This window comes from Nyctereutes procyonoides, unplaced genomic scaffold (genome assembly GCF_905146905.1).
Source record: "Nyctereutes procyonoides isolate TBG_1078 unplaced genomic scaffold, NYPRO_anot_genome, whole genome shotgun sequence".
Classification (NCBI taxonomy): Eukaryota; Metazoa; Chordata; class Mammalia; order Carnivora; family Canidae; genus Nyctereutes; species Nyctereutes procyonoides.
The window spans coordinates 25,605,185-25,622,044 of NW_026575035.1; the positions used below are offsets into that span (position 1 = coordinate 25,605,185).

A 16,860-nucleotide genomic window follows, 5' to 3' on the forward strand; every position below is an offset into this window, starting at 1 on the left:
GTACTGAGCTAATATTTTTTTTCCAAGGACTGGGGATGGATTTTTGCCAAGTGGGTAAACTTCTAATCCTCTTGTGATTAATTAAATCTATTTTTGAAATACTAAGTTGAGATTAGAATTAGAATCTGCCTTTTTTACCATCATGGAAGACCAAGAAATTGACTCTTTCGTACAGTAATCAGAACATGGTTTTATTAATATAACGCTTTAACCAAACAACTGAACCTATGGTAAGACATATATTTTGGGAGTCACTGGCAGGTGTGGATTGAAATAAGACCCCCAGAAGCTGTCAGAGCCCAAATATAATATTATGAGTCACTAGACCATATTTGGATCTACTTACATGGACTTATCTTTCTAGAGCTGCAAATATTTGTCATTCCTTATTATTTTATGGTAAGTATTTAAATGAAAGTAATTTGATTGCATTCAAATAGAAGGGACTATAGCAACCATTGGCATTTATTTTGTTAAAGCAAAATTGTGACTATAAGATGATCACATTTCTAGGACTAAGCTATTCTATTTCTGTTTTTCCCTTTAAATAGTTAACACAAATTATGCGAACTGGACAAAACACTTGGGAAAGTAAAAACATCCTTGCTGTTTCATTTGCTCCACTTGTACAACCAAGTAAGAATGATAATGGCAAACCAGATTCTGTAGGACTCCGTAAGTAACTCTTGGTCCTTTCTGATTGAAATGTGGCTTAGATTGTTCAACTCTTATGCTTGAGATTTAATGGACTATATAATTATGAAGAAGTAAATATGTAGGCAGTAATATATTCAATAAATTTCTTCAACTTTTTTATGGAGGTGGGTTAGAGCTCCTTCTACCTTGTACCAGATGCTGTTAGCTGCCTTCATGGACATATGAAAAGAAGGGGCAGGTCAAAGAAAACATGAATTTATTAATTATAGTTGTGAATTTATTATATTAAATTTGTTGGCATTTTCTGTACAGTAGGACAGCAAACACAAAAGCCTTTATTTGGGCTGCAAGGAACTTAGTTGTTCCAAGGCCACAAATAAATTTCAGGGTAGTTGAAAGTCATTGGCTAGAGTGTAGAAGATAGATTATACAAGACTTAAAGGGAAAATCAGTGTTGGTGTGGACAGAGTTGTTTGACAGGAGAAAAATAGTAGACTTCATGGAAGATGGTGGTAAAGAAAAAAGGAGGATGTAAAGTTTTACCTTGAATAGGTAGTTGAGTGGTAGTACCATTTATTTGGTGGTACCATTGTTTGCAAGACTGGCAATGGAATAGTTTGGAAATAGGTGTAGGAGGATCACATACTTTATTCTGGCCACGTTTAAGTTCTCTGTTGGCATGCATGTGTCAGGTAGTCAAGTAGATACAAACCTACTGCATGAGGGAGATATAAATTAAAAATCATCAGTGAAAAAAGACATTTTAAGCTATAGGAGTGGGAAGAGTGAGGAGAGAGGTGTTTGTGTTGGAAACCAAGAAAAAAAAAACTATTTCAAGAAAGGGAGTGATCAACTTACTGCAGTTGAAAGACAAAGAGATGACAGTAGCTTCAATTGGTTTGTGGCTTATGATTTTGGAAATCAGTAAGTAAAGTTCTGTACCAAAAATGAACTTTACCATGGTAGACTTCTTCCTTTAATTTGCTTTTTAAATGAATCTATTTTAGGGGCTCATATGGTTGAGTGTCTGCCTTCGGCTCAGGTCATGATTTCAGGGTTCTGGTGTCAAGTCCCTCATCGGGCTCCCTGCTCAGTGGGGGAGTCTGCTTCTCCCTCTCCCCCATGCCTGTGATATCTCTCTCTCTCTCTCTCTCTCTCTCTCTCTCTCATAAATAAATAAATAAATAAATAAATAAATAAATAAATAAATAAATAAATAGTCTTTTTTTAAAAAATGAATCTATTTCAGGGAACCTGGCTTTATACTTAATTTTTAAATTTTATTTTCATTTCATTTTATCTTCTTTTGAGCTTTGTGATTTTTGTGGTCTGTTTGTCCCTGTTCAGATTCTTACCAATGGAGAGATGGACTTGGTGGGTAGATAGCTAGGAATTGAAATGTCACTTTTATCACCTACTAAAGTAGATGGGGGAATATGGCTAAGGTCTGCATGTAGATTCTTTTCTCCTTCCTGTTTTCTTAATGTCAGAATTACAGGTTATTTTTGACTGTTTTCTTTATCATAACTGGTGAGAGAGTCATAAAGAGAAGTAATAAAAACAGTTCTGTCACATAGTTTGGTCTTGACAGTGGCCTGACTTAACCGTAGCATAATGTGTATCTGTAAGGGTATTGAAGTGCCCTTACAGAAGCCCCTGTACATTTCTGTGCACCACCTATTTACTGATGTGTTACTTTCTAATAGACGTTGTAGTCTGACTATCCACCTTGCTAAGGCAGTGCTGGGCAACCTCCCATCGTGTAGGCTTACTCTGTCAATACAGGTGAGCAGAGCTTAATGAGTATGCTTGTAAACAGAGGAAAAGAGAAAGGAAAGGATGGAGCCATATATGACCTGCTGTTTCTTACACACAAACTGTATAGGCCACTCCTCCTGTCTTGGGGAAGAAGGTGTGTGGTGATGCAGAGAGACCCAGGTAGCTCTGCAGCAAATGTCAGTGACAGGGAGATCTCTTCCCCAGAAGCCCAGGACAGGGCTTACTAGCATTCTTCTCTAACAGGAGCTGCCATCAAAGGAGACTTATTGACCACTCTCTTCATTTTCATAAGATTCATAAATTCTGACACGGTGCTCTTAATTTTTATCTCATTTAGAAAGAAATCAGGCCTTCAGTTCTAAAAAACTTTGGAGCCTTTCACAATTCAGAAAGTGTTAATCAGCCATTTTTTCCAAACATACTTGTTGCTACTATATGCTGCTTACAAAAATGACATAACAAAACCACTTAAAACTTCCTTATAGGGACGCCTGGGTGGCTCAGCGGTTGAGCGTCTGCGTTCCAACTCAGGGTGTGATCCTGGAGTCCTGGGATCGAGTCCCACATCGGGTTCCCTGCATGGGGAGCCTGCTTCTCCCTCTGCCTGTGTCTCTGTTTCTGTCTCTCTTGTCTCCTGTGAATAAATAAATAAAATTTTTAAAAAACAAAACAAAACTTCCTTATGAAAGGAAACTGGAGTATATGAAAAATTAAAAATAAGAATGATTAAAACAACCAAAGGATTATCAAAAAGATTGATTCTATTGGAAAGGTAAAGTTACTCTGCTAGAATCTTAAATTTAAACTTCCTTCCTGTCTGTTCAGAAAGAGACATGTGATTGTATGTGCTATGGAACTAAAAGGAACTTCTTTTTAGCGCCAAAATCAAGTGACTGTCACTTGTATTCATATGCATGATATAATTATTTCAATAAAGTATACTTTTTGTTAGACTGTACACACACATACCTGTATATATATATATATATATGTATGTATATATATATACATGTATGTAGTTACCATATAGTATGGGCTATACTATACAGTAGACTACGTCATACTGTTGTTATCAAATACTTAAACTCCTTGCAAAGAGCATAATAATAACAAAACTATTTACTCCTTCCTGTTTTCCAGACATTAGAATTACAGGTTATTTATGACAGTTTTCTTTAACCTATCATAACTGATTAGAGAGTCACATAAAGAGAGGTAATGAAAACAATCGTAACACAGTTTGGTCTTGACAATGGCCCACCTTAACCATAAGCATGATGTGTTTCTGTAAGGATATAGAAGTGTCCTTACAGAAGCCCCTGTACATTTCTGTGCATCAGCCATTTACTGGTGTGTTACTGTCTAACAGACACTGTTGCAGTCTGAGCATTCCTCATTATGACAGTTTTCCTAGTTTAGTGTCCTTTAGAAAACTGTATTTTATAAGTGTGATTTTACATGACATAGTTATGAATGGCATGGATGATAATAGGCAATTTTGTTCTTTCTCATTTTAAGGATGTCAATATAAACAGATTTAGGTAGTTAATAAGACTGTTGTTGGTTGGGTTGATTGACATGGTTATGAATGTAAAGTAGGGTTAAATTGGTTAAAAGGCATAGAATGGAAGACAGACCTAAATTAAGAAACAAGTATCTATCATGCCTCTGAAGTATTTAAATGACCTGTCTGAAGTTTCATCAGAATAATGTGGTAGGGATGGGAAGAGGAAATGGCAGTGTTGATGAAGGAAGATGAGCTAGAAGGGATAGTTGTTGAAGCTGAGTGTCTGCTACATGGGGCTCATTACATTATTAACTCTCTTGTGTATACTTGAAAGTTTCTATAATAAAAAAATTATCAACTCCCAATAGCAATTTATAAAAATAAGTCGGGAATTATGATTTGATAAAGAATAAAGGCTTCACTATGAATAATGTTCACAGAATGAAAAATGTTCTGAAAATATTATTTGTCAAAATTTAATAGGATGTTTGGAAAATAAGAATGTTTCCTTTTCTTGCTTAAAATTGCTTTCTGTTTAGAAACATTATTTCATTAATTATAGGGGATTAAAATAAAGAATGTTAGCAAAAAAACTAAAAACATACACGTGCAAATCTTTTGCCAAATGTATTTTGTAGCTGTGAAATTGCCCATATAAATAGTTACTAAAATGTAGTTAGAACTTTTCCTGAAGTTTATTTATCACTGCTTTTGATTCACCTTAAAGTACTATTTGTTTTTGGAGGAGTATACAACATTATATATATATATATGTATATATAAAACTGCTTTAAGTTCAGGGCCGGCCCTTTAGAAAGGGTGAAAGGAAAGAAGAAAAAACTCTCTACCAACTAAAGAAAAACGGTTTTCTCTATACACCACCCACTAGGTACATCTTTCTTTATTCCAGATGTGTGGGTTTTTCCACACCAAGCAATTCTACAGTTCTTTGTGGACACCAACTAGGTGTCCTGTGATCTAACCCCATTCTGACACTAGCTGGTATTAGCATAGACCTTGAAGGCTTAAAGGGCTCTACCTCACAAGGCTGCCCACTCCTCCTCCAGCTTGAGACACCAGTCAATCACAAGTATGAGTTTTCACTTGTGTTTCTGATTGCCTGGTTGTAAATCAGAAATTTGTTGGAGTGGCTTACAGAACCCAGGAAAACAGGTTACTTACTAGATTATCAGGTTTTTATTATCAAAGGATCCAACACACAAATAACCAGTTGGAATTGATTGATTTATGAGAAGGACAAGAGCTTCCATGCCTTCTCTAGGTGCACCGCCTCCTTGGTACTTTTCTGTGTTCATCAACCCGGAAGCTCTCTCTGAACCCTTTCGGTTAAGGCTTTTTATAGAGTTTGATTGGCCACTTATGATGAACTCAATGTCCAGCCTCTTTTCCCCTCCCAGAGGGTAGTGGAAGTTCCAGTCCTCTAATCCCATGGTTGTTACCCTGGCAACCAGCCCAGCATCCTGTGGGGCTTACCAAAAGTTGCCTCATTAATGTAAACTCAGGTGTGGTTGGAAGGAATCTGCTATGCTCTTATCACTTAGATAATTCCAAGTGTTTTCAGAGCTCTGTGTCAGGAATGAGAAGCCAAATGTATATTTCTTATAAGTCACAAGGGACAAAAGAGACCTAAGAAATTGTGGCACTGAATCACTTTGAGCTATATGAAGTTGCTGTTTTTGAAGGTTAAAAATGGCCCCAAATCATCACTTTTGTGAGTCTGACCTAAATATAATGCCCTTTTCAATTTTTATTAATAAATAAAAATGAAAGTGCTGAGTGCTAGGTTCCTATGAAATCTTTATGAGACTACCTTTTGGGAAACAAAGCTTATGTGTGTGTGTTAGAGATAACCTTAATTATACTTTTGAAGTGAAAGCTTTAATTCAAAATAAAATTTTAATAGCAATCAGGATTAGCATTGTCTAGTCCATTAAATCCTTATCTCATAACTGGAAGCATTAGAAACAAGTGAATGTTAAAGCATAGAAAATATGGGGGACTTTTGAATAACTAGGACTGAGAATTATCTAAAAGTTATTGTATCATTCAGAAAAACTTAAAGGCAGCTCCTGTGGATACTATTTTGGGATTTAAGTAAAGTCTGAATCCTTTTCCATTCTGGGTCTAGTTGGTTCTTTATGAAGTTAAGTATTCTGACAGTTTAGGATTGAAAGGTTCATAATTCTAACAGTGTCCTTGGAATAGCAATGTTGGCAGAGGAGGAACATAATTAACGTGTGAAAAGAGAGTACCAAAAATGTGAGAGAGGTTCAAGAATAAAGACCAGCTGAAAAGACTAATTATAGCTCTATTTCTTAGCTTTTTTTATAATTTCTAAAACTCTTTTATAGATTTATTCTCCCAGCTTCCTCATGCCCCTGCTTTTTCAGAGCTCACTTAGTCCATTCTTCTCTGTCTACACTCCCTCTTGGGTGCTCAGGGAGAGGCTGGTGGCTCCCAGATTTCTATCCCCAGCCCTGACCTTGCCCCTGAGTCCCAAGGTCATGATTCAGTTGCTTGTGGTTGGGCAGGAGCATAGAGTTTGCAGTTAAATGTCCATGTTCAGATCCCAACTCATGTCACTTATGAGCTCTGTGACCGGTATCAAGTTATTTTACCTCTTTTTCTCACTTAGTATAAAGTGTATTATTGCCCATAACATGCCAAAATGGTGATTAGTATGTCCCTTTTGTTTTTCTTCCTGAAATCTCCATTCAGGAAATGTAACAGACATTTCAGATTTAACACAGAACAAAATTTTGATTTTCTTCTCACCAACTACACTCTTCCTCTTTGTCATGTCAGTAATTGACATTAACATTTTTGTATGGGCTAAAATTCTCCTACATCTAATCCCTTGTCCATCCTGTCTTCAAAATGTGTTTCAAATTTGTCCACTTCTGTGCATTTTTACTGCCATCTTCCTCACTCCCATCTGCATCAGAGTGTGGTCAGATCTCAGGTGTATTACTGGAGTGTTCCCACCTGATCTCCTGCTCCTTCTCTTTATGATCCATATTCCCAGAGGAGCCTGAGTGCCATTTTCATTGCATTATGACCCTGCTTTTTAAAAACCCTTGAGTAGCTGCATGGCCAAAACAGGGCACATTTTTTTGTGTTTTGTTTTGTTTTGTTTTTTTGTTTGTTTGTTTTTGACCAAGGCCTGCAAGGTCATCCATGATTATACCTCTTAGTGTTTCTTCCTGCTCTGAACTTTATCTATGCTAGCCTTCTTTCAGCTCCTTGAATATCCTAAGCTCATTTACCTTTTAGGGCTTTTTGCATTTACCTTTAGGTATTGAGTGAATGTGAAACAACTTAAACAGTTTTAGGAGGTAGGCAGAGCAGGTAGTATTTTACACATTTTAGCATATAAGGGATGGTATGTCACATGTTTTTACCAGTGCTCACAAAACTTCATCACTGACGGAAGCAGGACTTGAACTCAAATTGTTATATGTTGTTTCAGTTTCCATCTCATACAGTTGGGGGCAGGCACAGGCAGTAGAACAGTTTTCAATAGGCATATCCAGTATGGTTCTTTGGAATTCTTTTCTATTCCAGTATTCAGTAGGGAGTTGAAAAAAGATAGTTTGAAGAAAAGATTTTGTAGTTGGCCATTTAAGCCTGTGCTAAGAGGTCTTTGAATCAGTCTGAAAAACTGGAGTTTAAAAACAAACAAACAAAAACTTATCTCCTACTGCAGGGTGTATGCAATTTGTGATAGGATCTGGTGTTCAGAACACAGGAAGTGCTCTGAGCCTTGGACAGGATGATGTACTGTGCAAGCCTAGTGCCTCCAGGGCCCTGTGGGGAGCATAGACAGGAAATGCTGTGGCCCTCACTCCTGGAGCTTATAGTCTGACGGTAGGGAGAGACTGTGTACCAGAGTTACTAAAGAAGGCAGGATTTCATTGGTTATAATAAAAAAGTTTCCAAGGTAAAGTATCCAGAAAAGACTACCAAAAGAAATGAAATAAAAAATAAATGAAGATTTTTAATGCTGTTTAAGCGGAGGAGGGTTATGTTTTATATTGTTGAGGCATTTGAGAAGGACCCTTAATGATGGTTTCATTTCCATAGGAATGGAAACTTACTGGGATAGAGAATTAATTTCTTTCTTTATAAAGTATTGGAACAGGCTACAGAGAAGAATGTGTGTTCTAGGGCTTATGCATTTATAGATTTGTGGGAGACAGGAGTGAAACGACAGGATAGGGTCCAATGTGATGTGTTCGGTAGAAGTAAACATCAGTAAATTGAGGAAATCTGCAGTGTGTTCTTGGGTTATTATTATTATTATTTGGGTTATTATTTACAGCATGATTTGTGGTGTTTCTTTGCCAATGAACCAGTTTTACTTGCTGATTAACGGAGAAAAATTGTGTGTGCGCGCGCGCGCGCGCGCGTGTGTGTGTGTGTGTGTGTGTAAGAGCTTTAAAGCTCAGACTGAGACAGCTCAAATGTTGCCTTTATTTGAGTGTGTGGAATAGATCACTTTTGTATCAAAAAGTATAAAAAAGATATGTAGTATAAAAACTCCCTTCTATTCTTGTTCCCTAAATACTTTATTCTCATGTAGCCTGTTTCTAAGCTCTTACTTATTCTTTCAAAGAATCTTTATGCAGGTATGGGAATATACATATACACATATCTGTACATAGAAACTTTCCCACTGTGCACAGAATTTAGAATAGTGGCCTGGCATTTAGTAAGTGCCTTGAAGTCTTTGTTAGATGGCATCAGAGTTTTTATACTTTCTGTGTTTTCTAATGTTTGCTAAGAAATACTTGTTTTGTTATGTGAAGAAATGAACAAATACATAATGTTTTACTTTTTTTATGTTTTATGTGTATGTGTTTTGTTTTTGTTTTTTAGCCCCCTGTGCTGTCAGGAATCTACAGGACTTGGCTCGTATTTATATTCGACGTACACTTAGAAATTTCATAAATGATGAGATGCAGGCCAAGGGGATTCCTCAGAGGGCTCCACCCAAAAGAAAAAGAAAGAGGGTTAAACAGAGAATTAATACTTACGTATTTGTGGGTAATCAGCTTATTCCTCAGCCTCTAGACAGTGAGGAGGATGAAAAAATGGAAGAAGATAAAGAAGAGGAAGAGAAAGATCACAGTGAAGCCATGAAGCCCGAGGAGCCACCTCAGAATTTACTGAGAGAAAAAATCATGAAACTTCCCCTCCCTGAATCTTTAAAGGCTTACTTGACATATTTTAGAGAAAAATAACTTAGATCAAGAAGAAAGAATGCCTACTGATAATTCCTTTGGTCTTGAAAATGTAGCATTTGTTAGGAGTTAAAAGAGAATTCTTTCATCAGTGCGAATTATAGTGATAAAAGTATAATTTGTTTTGTCTTAGTAATAAAAATGATGTATTCAGTAAATAAAAAGAATCCCTTTTATAAAATATATTTTTCTTTAAATCTTGGAAAAAAATGCTGTTTTAACTCAGAGTGACTTCAAGAGTGGAATGCAACAATACTCAAGATTTGTGTACTGTAAATCCTTTTCTGGTTCCTTACAGATTTGTAGTGCTGAGGCTTACATTTAATTTTGTATAAGGTTAAATAATTATTAAGCATATACTGATTTTTGAATTGCAGTTGTTTGCATTTCCTCTATGAAACCTTTCTTTTCTAATCAGGAAATCAAATGCCGTATAGACCACTGACCTTACTTTGTTGCAATCACTATTGCTGAGTCGCTGTAGTATTCCGGGCAATACATGAGTGCAATAACAATACAGATACTGAATAATTTAGCTTTAAAAAAAAAAAAAAACAAAAAAAAACAACGTTTCGTGAAATTCAACAGCACTGCTACTTTTGCTTTTGAATCTATTGCCAAAAGATATGGGAAACTATCTGCTTCTCTCATAGAGATTTTAAGAGCACATCAAGTGAGTATTAAATAAAAAGTATATACCTAATACAGTTCTTAATTTGTGTGGACCCTTTACATTTTCAGTATTTAAAAATAATGAGGTTATCTTAACTTGCTGGAGTTTTAGAAGATAGTATATTTAGGTTTGGTTTTTCTATTATCCGCTGTGCTTTATACAGTATTTGGTTTAAAAAAGAAAACCCATTGTTCTGTATGACTGTTGACAGTGCAAACAGGGAGTAAATGTGGGTAATGGCCTCTTTCTTAGGTTGTGCTCAGAGGCAGGACCAGAGCAGATTTGGTCAGCAGGTGCACTTTAGCAAATGGAACTCCTAGTTCATTTGAATATTTGTCTTTGACAAGGTAGGACTGAGCTAGCCTACATTTGCTTCGAATTCATCTTTGTAGTGTATGAGATATTCACAGGAATTGTATGTAGATGCCTTTTGCTTTGAAAATTGCGTTCAGAATCATAAGTTTAACCTTTGGGACCTATGTTGTGCTCATTTAACTTCTCGTGTGTGGGGGGGTTTGTTTTGTTTTTTGCTAAAATTATAATGATTTTCACTTTTTTCTTAATACCACATAAACTATCCATCATTTGACTGTTATAGCTTATCAGTGATAAAAGAGGTAGTAAATGCCATTTTTGGTTTCTTTCCTTCCTACTGGGGCCTGAAAACAGTCATTCCTTGTTAAGAAAGTGTCACATGGATCATGTATTTTTTAAAAGGAAAAATTTGAGAGTATCACTACCACCAGCATCACTATTTCAGTAGTTGATCAAATACATTTAAGGAAACCCAGTTGATGTATAGTAAAAGGATTATTATCTCTTGAAAGATTTAACTATTAGTAAGACACAGATGGTTTCAAAAATCTCAAATCTGGTAATTCTACATATTTAATTAAAATAAGTGTCTGAAATATTCTAAGGATGAATTCTCCCAAGTAAATTAGACTATTTTAGTAATGGGAAATATAATTTCATGGAAGAAGGTATTTGTTTTATACCAGTGACTTGGGGCTACATGTATCTCCACATTTTTTTTAGATGATTACTAAGCTCTTACTATAAAGGAATATCCCATCTCATTTCTATCAAGGAAAAAATAGTTTTATACAATTGTCATGTTAGGAATATTCATTTTATTTTAAATTGTTAGTTTTAGAAGCTTAATATCAAGTTCCTGGTACCCACATATTTTTATCTAGTATCTATGTATTTTTATCCAGCACCCTTCCTTTGGCTGCCCTCTACACACTTTGTTGATTTTGGAGCTAGTGTTCAGTTATGTAAACATAAATATTCTTAAATGATGATTTTACTATTCAAAAGAGAGTTTTTGTCAAGGACATATTTGAAGATTGATTTGTTCAAATGGTCTTTTATTTTGTTGACCTTAGCAAAGTGTACAGTAGATTTCCATTATCATTACATATTTTTTGTCATTGAAATGTATCATTTGTGTTTTTAAATGCATTCATTCATTTTACAGTTGTGACTTTATCATTGATTTTAAATAAAGAAGTAGAAATAAAAAATGAAAATTCAAGTGAAAAGCCCTTTTATCTGTTAATGGGAATATATTAGAATGATTAAGAGTATTTTGGGTTTGTGTGTATTTTTTAATTCATGGTTACTTGAGTATGGATAATTATGCTTTATAGGTGGAGAAGTAGCAAATAAGGGTGAAGTAAAGTTAATTGAAAATGATGAGGGTTATATTAAAAGGATTTTAGCAGCCAGATAAAACAATAGAAATAATCTAATCTAATTATTTTACAAAAAGAAAGTAGGGGTAGGGAGATAACATGATTTTCCTAAGTCAAATAGCTAGATGGAGATGGCTTGAAATAGTGTCCAGCATCTGATAAATCTGACAAACTGTCAGCAGCACCGTTAGTTACTACCAAGAAGATGATTTAAATCTACACCTCTTATTGGTTAACATGTTTGGTTCCAGTCTTAATAAAGAAAATGTCATTAAGATAGCATACATAACGGTCAAAATGCAGAAAATGTTAGGTGTTGGTTTCTAGCTGTTTGAGAGGCTAAAAGTGAAGCAAAGCCTATGAAATCATGGGAAGACTGAAAACTATTTCAAATAAACAGTTGCATATAATTAAATTTTGTTCTCCAGTAGCCTGGCTTTCTTTCTTTTTCTTTTTAATTTAGAAAATCTCAATATACCTATGGATATATGCTTGAAGTATTATACACAATTGTTTGTATTTGGACATCTTACTTCCTTTTGACTGTTGCCACCTCTGAAGACAGTGTAGGTTTTTTTTTTTTTTAATTTGTATTAAGTATTAAGTAGATATGAAGGATATTTAGAAGATACATGCAAAACACAAGGAATAATAATTCAGTGTACATGTAAGTACACATGTGTACCTACTACTAGATTTGATTACTGGCATCACCATGACTTGTGTGCCCCTTCTTAATCTTCTCTTAATTACTCTCTGGGGTATTCCTTTTGTGTTTATCATAACTTTGCCTTTTGCTATAGCTTCAGCACATAGGTTTGAATCTCTAAACAGTATATCATTTGGCTTCATACATATTTAACTTTATACAAGTGGAATCATACTGTATGTATTCTGCAGGATTTTTTTTTCACTCCACATTGCCTTTCTGAGATTGTTCCATGTTGTATATGGTTACGTTATATCCACAACTCATTTTAATTATTCATTCTACTATTGATGGACATTTGTTGTTACATCAAATAGTTCAGTTGTCAACATTCTTCAACATGTCTTGTGGCTGTATTGTGTGCAAGAGTCTTCATAGGGTGTGCATCAAGGAATAAAATTACTGGATCGCAGAATATGTTTATATTCACTTTCATGGATGGTGCAAGTATATCTCCGTGAATAGTGTAACAGTATGTTCCTTCCTGCAGTGTTTAAACATTCCAGTTATTCCATAACCCTACCTACATTTGATAGCAATTTTTTGCCTGTTTCGAGTGTGAAGTGTTATAGAGGCTTTGTTACTTATTAAGGAGGTTTTGTACCTTTTTGAGTGTTTCTTGGTTTACATCTCCTTTCTGTAGAGTTTACATTCAAGTCTTGGAAATGTTTTATTGGGTAGTTTCTTTTAAAGAAATTGGCTTATATGGTTCCTTATGTAGTCTGGCTATTAACCCATTGTCAGTTACATGTACTACAGATATCTTTCATTAACTTGTGGTTTCTGTTCTCATTCTGTTTGTGGCATCTTTCATGAATTAGAATTTTCGATTTTAATTGTGTCACATTCATCTTCACACAATCTTAATCCAGAATCATGAAAATATTAGCGTATATTTTCTTTAAAAGTTCTGTGATTTTTGTCTTTCACATTTAAGTCTTACACATACTGTTGATCTTTGTCTAAAGTGAGAAACAATACTTTCTTTTTTTCTTACTTTTTTGATCAACAACTTTTTTGAAAAGTCCCATTTTCCTCTTCTGATCTACAGTGTTGTCATACATTTTTGTATGTTTGTGCTTTGTGTCTAGATTTTCTTTTCTATTTAGTTAGTCAATTTATGGATCCCTGTGCTAAAACTACAGTCTTAAATAGATTTACAGTAATTCTTGCTGTAGTGAGATAAGCTCCTTTAATTTAAACTTAAGGTATTTCTTGGCTATTCTTGAATCATTTGACTTTGATAGACATTACAATCCACTTCTCAGATTACTTTTACACAATCATTTTGGGATCACTGAATTTATAAATCAATTTGTGTGAGAATTAACATGTTTATGATATGGAATCCTCCAATCCATGAATAGGGTACTTCTCTCCTTTTATTTATATCTTATTAAATGTCTTACTAAAGGTACCTAATTTTGTTTCAGATGTCTTGATTTATGTGTAAATATTTTGTATTTTTCAATGCTATTGCATTGTTTGTTAAAATTATATTTTGCTCCATTCTTGATTTTTGTACATTACTTAAATCATACCATCTTGTGATTAATCATCTTTATAAAGACAGTTTTTTTTTTTCCCCTTTGGGTGTTTTTTTTTTTTTTTTTTTAATTTTGCCAGATATGCTGGTTGGGACCTCCAGTACAGTGTTGAATAGAAGCAATGAACAAGAGCAACCTTGTTTCTCGTTTTATTGCCCATATATAGTCATTTTTTTAATATATATATTTTTAATTTTTATTTATTTATGATAGTCACAGAGAGAGAGAGAGAGGCAGAGACACAGGCAGAGGGAGAAGCAGGCTCCATGCACCGGGAGCCCGACATGGGATTCGATCCCGGGTCTCCAGGGTCGCTCCCTGGGTCAAAGGCAGGCGCCAAACCGCTGCGCCACCCAGGGATCCCCATATATAGTCATTTTTAATAAATGCCTTGGTGTCCTTTGAAAGAATATATATTTTGTTGTTCGGTATAGTATTCTGTAAATGTCTTTTGAATCAAATTTTTTTAAATTTTTTTTTTATTTATTTATGATAGTCACAGAGAGAGAGAGAGAGAGAGAGGCAGAGACATAGGCAGAGGGAGAAGCAGGCTCCATGCACCGGGAGCCCGACGTGGGATTTGATTCCGGGTCTCCAGGATCGCGCCCTGGGCCAAAGGCAGGTGCTAAACCGCTGCGCCACCCAGGGATCCCTCAAATTTTTGATTGTATTCAAATCTAATACAGTCTAAACTTTTTTTGTATGCTCTTGTGTTTTTTAGCAAAACCTCTCACTTGGATGGCAGAATGTCAGTTCATTGTAGTTGTTTGGATTTTTTCTTTGTATATTTTGACGCAATGATGCTACGCTTTTGGTTTGCTACGTCTGTTTGGGCCTTTAACATTATGTGGGAACCCTCTTTAATATTTTTCACTTTAAAGTCCATTTGGTTTGATACTCCTATAGCATGTTTTGGGGTTGGTGGTCACCTAGTGTATCTTTTTAAATTTTTTTTTTAATTTTTTTAATAAATTAATTTTTATTGGTGTTCAATTTACCAACATACAGAATAACACCCAGTGCTCATCCCATCAAGTGCCCCCCTCAGTGTCCGTCACCCATTCACCCCCACCCCCCCGCACTCCTCCCCCTCCACCACCCCTAGTTCATTTCCCAGAGTTAGAAGTCTTTATGTTCTGTGTCCCTTTCTGATATTTCCCACACATTTCTTCTCTTCCCTTATATTCCCTTTCACTATTATTCATATTACATTTTATTTTAAAAGCTAATTTGGAAATACTACATCTCCAGGGAGGTGTTTTTTTTTTTTTTTTTAATCCCTTTCTCCCCATAGAAAGTTTGAAACAGGCAGTTTTTCTCGTGTTCTCTGGGTGGATGGTGGCAGGGGATAATGTGGATTATTTCTAATTCATCCTTAACTTGATGAAAATAGAGGTTTTCCAGTTAAGACCCTCCACTTAGGAAAAAGGCTTTTTCTTCTCCTTTCTGTAAGCCTGCTATCCCCAGATCTGTTTCTTTTACTTGGTTGAGCAAATACTATCAAGGTGAGCCAGGCTTTGGTGTTTAGTTATCTTGCCAATAACTTCTCATTTTCCTTTCATTTTTGGGCTCTTGTGTATATCTTTAACTTAACATATTGATGCATTTAAAAAAATATTCATAGTATTTAACATATTTAATAATACTTTTCTGTGGGAGAGTTGTCCTGAGGCACTCCAGAGAAGAATCTCGCATCTGCAGTGGCCGTGCCATTCATGGGGTTCCCCCTGCCTTGCTTGCAGCTCTTAGCCCTGTATCCCAAGAGGTAATCAGATTTTTTTTCATTTAATGGCAGCTTAGGGTTTTTCTAAAGTAGAGAGTGCATAGTCTATCCTGGAAAAATGCTCTATGAATACAAGCTAATAATTGTGTTTTGAACTGAAAACAGTGCACAAACTTGTATGCACAAGGCAAAAGCATGGTAATTGTAAGGCATGGGATCGAAAAGAAGAAATTACCTTTTTTAGTTCATTGCAATACTTAGGAAATAAAATAAGCACGGACAATGTCAAGCATACCTGGTTTATTTTAAAATCATTCTTTTTCATGGAGGTTATTTTTTCTTCTGATCTCTGGATTTTAACAAAATAGTAAAACCCCACATATTTAAGTTTGAACGTCTTGCCAAAAGAGGGCAGTATTCACCCACAGTAGAATGTTAAGGGATTGAAAAAGTACTGGAAAGGCAAAAGAATTTCTTTTTCCTCATAAGGTTGATAAAGTTTGGCAAAACTAGGTCTGCAGTCATGGTCATCTGGGACTGTTACCAAGGTTGGGCCATCCCAAGCTGTGAGTTGTTTTTCTACTGCTTTTCCATTTTTTAAAGTGCTAGTTTAGGGGTAAGAGATGTCTGAAAAATTTTAGTCTTTATACTAGAAAGGCTTCCCTGAATACCTGTCCAGGGTGGCCGGAAGACTCGGGTACTTACTGAAGTCTGTCTTCGGGCCGTGCCCTCCGGCCGCGCGCCCCCGCGGCCGCCCCCTCCCCCGCCGCCCCGCCCCCGCCCCCGCGGCCGCCCCCTCCCCCGCCGCCCCGCCCCCGCCCCCGCGGCCGCCCCCTCCCCCGCCGCCCCTCCCCCGCCCCCGCGGCCGCCCCCTCCCCCGCCGCCCCGCCCCCGCCCCCGCCCCTCCGCCGCCCGTTGGCCAGGGCCGCTTCCCGGAGCCGCGCCGGGAGTCGTGGGCCGGGCTCGGGCTCCGCACGCCCTGGCCGCCGCCGCCGCCGCCGCCGCCGCCGCCCCGGCTTCTTCGCTGCCCGCAGCAGGTGGAGCCCTATGGCGTCCAGGCTCGTCGGCTGGGCCGCTTGCCTCGTCCTGGCCGGGAGGTGCCTGCCGCTGCGCCCCTGCCCGAGCCGCTGCCTGTGCCTGCCGAGCACCGCGCGCTGCGCGCACTGGATGCTGGACCGCGTTCCTCCGGTGCCGCCGCGGACCGCGGTGCTGTAAGTCCGCTCGGGCCCCTCCCCGCCGCCCCCCCCGCCGAGCGCGCGCCCGTCCGTCCCGGAGCCCCCGCGCGTCCCGGCCGTGAATCC

At 37.1% G+C, this 16,860-nt stretch overlaps 2 protein-coding genes and 1 long non-coding RNA gene across 10 annotated transcripts in view; 2 read left to right on the forward strand and 1 right to left on the reverse strand.

Moving 5' to 3' along the window:
• PCMTD1 (protein-L-isoaspartate (D-aspartate) O-methyltransferase domain containing 1) overlaps window positions 1–11,420 on the forward strand; it is a 67,603-nt gene extending 56,183 nt beyond the window's left edge. For all 8 annotated transcript variants that reach the window (XM_055318360.1, XM_055318368.1, XM_055318367.1 and 5 more), the window contains 2 exons: window positions 552–675; window positions 8,843–11,420. In XM_055318360.1, coding sequence (XP_055174335.1) covers window positions 552–675; window positions 8,843–9,207 — 489 coding nt within the window. In that variant the 3' untranslated portion in view covers window positions 9,208–11,420. The remainder of the gene's footprint in view (window positions 1–551; window positions 676–8,842) is intronic.
• Window positions 1–16,860, reverse strand: part of LOC129505354 (uncharacterized) — a 34,130-nt gene that overhangs the window by 14,761 nt on the left and 2,509 nt on the right. The gene's annotated exons all lie outside the window — the stretch shown is intronic.
• Window positions 16,531–16,860, forward strand: part of PXDNL (peroxidasin like) — a 428,332-nt gene continuing 428,002 nt past the window's right edge. The window contains 1 exon segment of the mRNA XM_055318359.1: window positions 16,531–16,770. Coding sequence (XP_055174334.1) covers window positions 16,607–16,770 — 164 coding nt within the window. The 5' untranslated portion in view covers window positions 16,531–16,606.